This window comes from Pundamilia nyererei, unplaced genomic scaffold, assembly GCF_000239375.1.
Source record: "Pundamilia nyererei isolate P.nyererei 1_Seehausen unplaced genomic scaffold, PunNye1.0 scaffold00077, whole genome shotgun sequence".
Lineage (NCBI taxonomy): Eukaryota > Metazoa > Chordata > Actinopteri > Cichliformes > Cichlidae > Pundamilia > Pundamilia nyererei.
The window spans coordinates 769622-777940 of record NW_005187478.1 but is presented as its reverse complement, the minus strand read 5'-3'; the positions used below and the strand labels follow the sequence as shown (position 1 = coordinate 777940).

Genomic DNA, 8319 nt, shown 5'->3' with positions numbered 1-8319 from the left:
TATATATATATATATATATATACTTACGTGTAATATGTATATTCTTTTTGTCCGTTTTCGTTCTAAATATTGAAATATGTAGGAGACTGGTTGGTATAATTAAGGGCATAAGTGGCAGATTTTAATTTTGGAAACAATTGACTTCATTAACTAATTTAACTAGTTCACTGACTTAAGAAAAAGAGATCTAAGGCAGGCATTTCCCCTTTTTTATTTAGCTGTGTGAGCCTTGTGTAATTGCAGTACAGAGCGGAGTTACGGAAGCACTTTGAATCAGTGAGCGTGTTTATGAATGACCGCAGTCACCGCAAGGTTTGGCATTTTAATGATGTGACTTTTTATGAAAGATAATTTTTCAGTCCAGCTGATTTACAGGATAAGCCGTGCACAGATTGGTAGATATTTGCTTGTTAGTTTAGTTCATCTGACAGATTAATAATCGGATGATTTCAGCGCCTGAGTTTGCCTGATCAGTGATGTGTATTTGAAACAGTAAAAACCTCGCTTCAGTTTCAGAGAACTTCGTGCAACACATAACAGAAGACTGTCATTAAAAGGGAGCGATGGCAAACTTTGTGTGGCATGTCATACATGGGTGTTAACTAGATAACAGTGGTACCTTTGATGTTGTAAAGAAGAGTTTGCACCCACCTGCTATGACCGCGGGATTGCTCTGCCCTCCCTCTGCCTTCACCCAAAGCTCCAGGCTGAACGTGGCCCTCGGAAGCTCCACTCCCGCCGGCAGCTTCACCTTCAGTTGTTCCCGACGCCCGTTGAAGTACAGGGCTGTCATCCAGGACGGGGGCACTTTTGGTACAGGGCTCCCCCAGGTGCCCGCGGGAAGCCAGTCTCCCTCTTGCACCTCGTCAGAGTAGTCCTCCGTGACGCTTTCGGGGGTTGCTGTGGAGGACTGGTCTTCATCTCCCTGCTGGAGCCTTTGGAGGACCTGGAGCCCCCTGGAATCCGTGGAGCTGAACGGGGCGACTTTCTCCCAGCTGGAGTTGCCCTCTTCTTCGTAGCGAAACGTCCCGTGGAGGCTGCGGGTGAACCTGGAGCGGGGGTCGCGAGGGGCGCGCGAGGGAGACACGGCGTCTTTGACAGACTGCCCACCGCTTGCGCCGACTTCATTCTGCTCCCTCTGGTTGTCCGTGGAGCTTCCGGGCGACCCGAAATATTCGCCCCCCTCTCTCCCCGCCACCATCTCGGCGTCTCCCCGGCCTCCCTTCTCCTCCTCCCCCGCAGGAGCGAACCCTCGCGCCCCGGCTTCCAACCCGCACCCTCCTGCACAGACCGCACGAGCGCTCTTAACAGTGTACAGCTCTCTCCGGCTCGTGTGCGTCCTCGTACGGGCCGCTGGAGGGCGTTGTTGGGTCGGGGAGTGAGAGCTGGGCTGCCGCCGGGACCTCCACACGCCGGAGACGGCGCAGGGTTCACCTGCCAGCCTGGACAGCTCACGGTCTGCCTGCCGGGCCAAGGAACGTTTGTAGAGGCTCAGCGCATCGGAGCGAAGCAGCCACGTGTTAGCGATGAAGACGAGGAAGACAGCCAGTAGTCTGATCAACAGCATTTTCTCGGGTTCAGCGTTTGGCCGATGTATAAAAGGAGATTTCAGCCTTTTTATTTTTATTATTTTTAACAAAGGAATCTCACACAGGCTGAGATTAGAGAAATCTGCGCATTTTTTTCACAAGCAACAGAAAAAACAGTCTTTTTTGTTTTGTTTTGATTTTTTTTAACTGTAATGAACCTACTTAAAAAACAAAAAAGCAATCAGATGAAAACATACATCAGTGCATCCCAAAGAGTTCGAGAGGACATTTAAAGTTTCTCACTCAAACTTGAGGATTTTTAGAAGCTGTAGATTTGGAATAAAAGCAGGTGTTCAATATTGCTAAAGAATCACGGCAAAAATTCAGAGCTTTTGCGAAGTGAAGATAAATCGCTGCTTGGCACACGCGTGCACTTTGCGCAGACACTTAGTGGGGACGCGTTACCCCCTTTCCCGTGCGTGTCCGCAGTATATCTGCAGCCTCTGACTCTTTATTTCATCTTAGAGGGAAAAGAGCATACACCGAACTATCTGTGCAAGCCTTGCACCAAGCCCACGAGGTAAAGAAACACCGGTCTGATTTAGTATGTTAGAAATAATTATCAGCGCAAATGTTTGTTTTATGAAGAAGTAAAATTGGCAAATTTGTCTAAATCATAAAATCATCTGATATCTGGTTTCCTTCTTTGCTCGAGACCTGCTGTTTCTGTTTACCTGACCACTGCGGCATCAGTTTAGTGCGTCCTGTTCCAAAAAAAAAAAAGAAAAGAAACATCTGACCGCAAGGTGGATCGGAGTAAGCACTGCAAAAGAGCGGAAAAAATAAAGCGCAGCGCAAAGTGCCAGCCCTAAAATAGCAAAAGCCCCACTTGTTGAGCGTCCCTATAAATTCTGTAAGAGGACGAATGTGTTAGTCCATCAGAGTCAATCAGAGTTCTGCGTCTGCGCTCGAACTCCTCTTTTTTTCTTGTGCGTCTCTGTGCGCGCTTTGCTGCTGCTGCTGCTCTTCTCCACCGGTTTATGCAATTGTAGTAATATCCTCCTCCATTCACTCCTTCACCTCTCTCTCTCTCTCTCTCTCTCCCATTCTCCCGAGTCCAAAGGTTTTTATCAGGGAGCCCCTACCCGCCCTGACATCACCGGTAGGGGAAGTGTGGTGGTGGTGGTGATGGAGGAGGAGGGGGAGGCGTCCTACCCTCTCCCTCACACTTGAGTTTTACAAGGGAAATCCTCTCCTCTCTTCTTCTGCTGCTGCGCTGTGCATCACTCTGATCCAGAGTTGAGAGAGGAAAAAGGCTGTAAAGTTTATTTATGCATTTATTATTCTTGTCCTGACCTCATCCATCCACCTATCCATCCATCATCACTGTCGGTGGGAGGAGTATCCTGGCCCTTTTACTCTAGTAAAGGTGGCAATGCAAGACTGCTGCTAAACATGCAAATAGGCCGGAGAAATCCAAACCAAACGGCAAATATAGTTCGTGTGATGTCCTTCTAACCTAACAGGATGCTTATGAATCCACTGCATTTGTTTGACACTGGGTGTATGTGGAGGAACCAGCTTGTAAAAATTTGTTCTGCTACATGTGAGTAAAATTAGGCTCTCATCCTTCAAATGCCACCTCCATGGTGATTTACTTCCACTTGGGACTTGGAAGTCCCACGGAGAGCAATGAAAAAAATGACTTGGCTTGATTGCATGGGGTTAGTGTTATAGTCATTGGTAGGGGTTGGAAACGGGGGTCGTCACAGAGAGTTAAAGGGAGCTTAAAGTGAGGTCTGACGTCCTTCTCTATCTTGAAACATTTGTGCATCTGGTAATGTGGAGAATGGTCCAGGAAAAAAGTGCACTTGTGCGTGGGCAAGTGCACAAGCGCAACTTGCAAGTTTTAATACGTTATATTATACTATCTTATGCTATAATATTACATAATGTATATTTGCATTATGATATTCATAAGTCACACAGTGGATTACTGTGTAAACTGGTGTCAGATTGAGTAGAAAACAATCGCAGCATAAGCTACAGTATAGGTTTTGTTGTCCATGTCTTCTTAATGGGACTCTCTAACCTGGCAAAGGATGAATGATGGTGGCTGGGATGGGGGAGGAGAAGTGTTTTCTCCCTATGACCCTCCCTCACTCTCTTTCTTTTCCCCTCTCTCTCTCACACACATGCATTACCCCTAAATGAAATAGGTAAAGTTTGAGTAACCTTCTCTCTTCCTTTTCCTTCTTCTCTCCCGCCGTCCCTCCTGCAGTCTCACTCACACTCTGGCTCTCTTCACTGGTGCAGCACAGACAGGCACAACATCTGTCCTGCACGTGAAAAAGGTTGTTTTTTCTTGTCTTTTTTTTACCATCCAAATATGCTACCTGCTTTGTGCTGAACTCTTGTGCTCGTGTGGGCCAAGGCTGAAAAAAGGGGGTTAGGCAGAGAGGAAGAAATTAAACCAAGGTGGATGATGGCGAAATAATGCAATGCACACAGATTTGTCCGTTTGTAGGTGCCCAGTGAACAGATTCTATGAAAAGCTGTGTGCATCTGCATACATGCAGACATATACTTGCATAGTGAAGTGTTACAACAGCAAAAAAAAATACATTTTACTATCTTTTGATACTGTTTTTTATGCAAAAATGACAAAATATTACTGAAGGTCCAGCGGATTGTTGTTTTTTTTTGTAATTTCCATTATCAGGAGCAGTCTGTCCTCTGGAGGAAGGAAGGGCTGTGGTTGAAGTCTCTCACAAAAGCAAATGAAAGGCCCCTTTAATGGTCAACTCATTTTCTTTCAACCTCAATATTCACCCTGTTTGTTTTTTCCCTGCCTTTAGAGCTTGTGCATGTAAGCGTGTTTCGGGCAGAAACTCAGTAATGCTACTACTTTTGCATTCGAAAGCAAACAAACAGAAAACATGCATTTAAAGTGTTGCAGGTCTCCTTAAATTCTTTGTTGTTTCCGCGCCAGCTCTGAAGCTTATCGTACATTGATGAATATCTCAAGCCATGATGAATACCTTGCAAATGGGAAGATAGATTTTGGCATCTTGTGCAGGCCGTCTAAGTCAAAAGACAGGTGTCCTCACTGAAATGTTTCCAGAAGCTGCAAACAAAATCTATACTGATCCTTAAAAATCACTAAGAAGTGATATTTCCCCAGATGAGTTGAAAGTCTTGAAACTGCACATTGTGTTTTTTATGAATAAGTCATTATTTATCTTTTAAGTAGAAATTAAATCTTTAATAATAAATCCACAAAAAAAGGCCTCCTGTAGTCCACTTTTTTGTTGTTCCACACCTTCTAAAGTGTTGCCTCCTTCTTTCAGGCCCTGCTATTTTACTTTTTTGTGAGGCTCAATTTGCCAACAGGGCCCTGGCTCAAGGTTGGAGATGGAAATGGAGGAGGAGGGGGAGGCCACCGGCAGTTATGGCAGGGGCCCCTGAAGGGGCAAAAAACGGTCCTAAAGAGTGGGAGGCAGGAATTCCACAAACGCAGCCTGCTAAACATTCAGCTTTCTCTGCTGCAGAAGTGCCCTTTGAAATCCAGCTGCAACTGCATTTGGAGGAAGAGGGGGACAAGAGAAATCAGAGGAGGAGGGGGGGAGGGGGTCTTTAAATTTCCAACAAAAACAGAGGATGGAGGAGAAGAGGCAGAAGAGAAAGAGAGGAAGAGAGCCATAGAAGGGAGTGGGGTGTCTGGTAGAGCGTCTGAAAGGGGGTGCTCCTCCGGGGCCTCACCCCCCACTGTAAGGGACCTCCACCGATTATCCTTCATCTCAGCTTGTCCGTCTTGACCCCACCGACCCCGAGGCCAGCTCCATGTCCCCTTCCCCTTGTGCTCTCTTTTCTACACATGCACACACACACAACCTGGATCCTCATGCAAAAAAAAAAAAGAAAAGGAAGGGGGGGGGGGGGGCCCAATGGGAGAAAATCCAGGCTGATGCGGAGGACAAATGAGAAGGGGGAAGAATGAAGAAAAGAGTGCTTTTCACCACCACTGGTGTGAAATAGAAGTGGGGCAGGGAGATGGGCCGAGGGGGAAGACACATGAAGCACGGTGTGTGGACAGTGCTGCAGGTGTTTCACTCCAAGGATTCAGCATTCAGCAGTGAGGGTGTTCAAGTCAATAGCTGCGACATTTGGGCAACTTTGCTTCATTGCTTGGAAGCTTCACACTTTCATTAATAGTAATGGATTGGATTTATATAGCACTTTTCAAGGTACCCAAAGCGCTTTACAATGCCACTATTCATTCACTCTCACACTGGTGGAGGCAGCTACAGCTGCCTTGGGGCAGACTGACAGAAGCGAGGCTGCCATATCGTGCCATCGGCCCCTCTGGCCAACACCAGTCGGTGGTAGGGTAAAGTGTCTTGCCCAAGGACGCAACGACCAGGACAGAGAGGGGATCGAACCGGCGACTTTCCGGTTACGGATACGCTTCCCAACCCCCTGAGCCACGATCGCCCCGTTAATTGCCCTTTTTTTTCTTTCAAATTATATTTTCTACTGATCTCTAAAGCCTTGTTGAAATATGAAAAAAGTTTCCTCTTTTTGGAGCTTTTGTGAAAACTGCATCACTGCTGATATTAGCACAGTGACTTTCCATTGGCTTCTTCTAAACTCAGCATGATTCACCGCCTGCATGCAGCACAGAGGAAGCCCCTTTAACATGGTGGTCCCCTCTCAGAGAAACTCATTTGCTCTTCGACGTACTCAGTAACTTTCCTCTAGCTGAAAAAAACGTACTCTCCATCCTAACTGGGCTCCATAATGAAACATATAAACTTCTTTCCGCAAACAAAAACATGGGAAAATCCAATGTCGTGCGTGCCTACGTGGAGGACCCCTTATTTGCCCACATGGAGGTAAAAATGGAAAAATCAAGTAGCAGGCTGGACAAACTGTGAGCGTGAATATGTTAGTGCTCCTCGGGTTCTATTTGCAAAGCTGCAGGTGGATGCCTGAATGACACGATGCTGTTTGTGTTGGCTCGGCCCCTAGCTGCACTTTGTGGATGTGACCTACCTGCTTGATTTTTTATTTTTTTTAATGTAAAAAGGCAATCTGGAAAGAATGACAAGCACGGGAGCCACCGTGCATTTGTGTGGTGGACAGAAATCTCTGTAATATTTGGAGGTATTTCTTAAATAGAGACATCTGTGGTGCCGCAGATACACGTCTGATTCTTGAGATGTACTTACCTCTTAACTTAAAAGTGAATTCTGAGGCAGTATTCATGTGTTAAACAACTGAATCTGTGTTCTATCACAGTTACCGACTTTTATTCAGTAGCGGATGCTGATTACACAAAACTCTTCATTTGGTCCTCTTGTTATGGATTTTTATATGTGGCAACATTTTTAGATGTGTTCATCATTTCAACTGGATTGTTGCACTGAAAATGTCAGAGTCCTCTGAGGGAAGCTCAGTACATTTTGCAGTACATTTTAGAAAAAAAAATGTATACATCTTTTTCAATTCTAAATTTCATTTATACAGCGCCAAATTACAACAACAGTCGCCTCAAGGCGCTTTAGAGTGTAAGGTAGACTTTAAAGCATACATACAGAGAAAACCCCAACAATCATACGACACCCTATGAGGAAGCACTTTGGTGACAGTGGGAAGGAAAAACTCCCTTTTAACAGGAAGAAACCTCCAGCAGATCCAGGCTCAGGGAGGGGCGGGGCCATCTGCTGTGATCGGTTGGGGTGAGAGAAGGAAGACAGGATAAAGACATGCTGTGGAAGCTGTTTGTAAAGTACACTTTCTACCTCTCCACACTATTACATCCCTCAGGTATACAGATTACTTATAGATGCACATAGCCTGTTCAGTCCAAGTGTGCGATATTTTTAAATCCCAGTCTTATAGTATATATATTTTCAAGATTTGTGTCATTAAATATCATAATAAAAAACAAAAAAAGAGTCTTTAATCCTGAATCTAGAAGATGATGACAAAAATGCATACATGCAATATGTGTCCTTGCCTGATGTTCTTTTGTTGTTTGTGTGTTAACTAGCTGCCCCACTAACTTTCATGGCTACATGTTGTTAGTTGAGTTTATGAACTGGATGTTGTCATCTTATTATATTTCTCCAATAAATCAATGAATCTCTGTAAACATGTCCACCTGTTCATCTAATTTTCTTCAAAGCTTCCGTGGACATTATCTCACAACCTCCTTGTGTGATTTGAGCTTTGGATAGCAGCAAAAGCCAGTATGGCGGGAAGTTATAAAAAAGCTAGTAATTCTAGCTTCAGCCGAGATAACTGTGTTTCACACACACTGTTTAAAGGGGTTACAAAAATAGAAAGAAAACAAGGAAATAAAACAGCACACATGTTTAAAAGTCCATAACCAAAGTCATTTTTTTCTGTTGAATTACTATAAGTAGGCTTTACAATGTAGTACAAAACATGTAGTAATAATAATAATAATAATAATAATAATATAATCACATCGCAAAAAGTATTTTACAGAGTAACATAACATAGCATGAAGTGAAATAAACCAACTCCTTTTCCCAGTGTTGTTATTAACACTGAGAGTCCCTGTGTTAAATACGAGGATAGTATTTAATTCAGCACTGCTACATTGCCCTCCAATAAACATTAATGTCTGTTTTTCATGGCATGGGTCATAGGACTATATTCTTTATGATACTACTTAAACGTACAAATGATGTAAGCATTAAAACAGCTATAGAGACTAGGATTGGTATACTGAAAGCCAAATTAAAAGCTGTGCTCTTTT

The 8319-nt window shown here is 44.3% G+C and overlaps 1 protein-coding gene across 1 annotated transcript in view; it reads right to left on the bottom strand.

Annotated features, from left to right (window-relative positions):
* pappa2 (pappalysin 2) overlaps nt 1–1728 on the bottom strand; it is an 81754-nt gene extending 80026 nt beyond the window's left edge. Inside the window, exon 1 of the mRNA XM_005737559.1 lies at nt 652–1728. Coding sequence (XP_005737616.1) covers nt 652–1567 — 916 coding nt within the window. The 5' untranslated portion in view covers nt 1568–1728. The remainder of the gene's footprint in view (nt 1–651) is intronic.
* Nucleotides 1729–8319: the final 6591 nt, after the last annotated feature.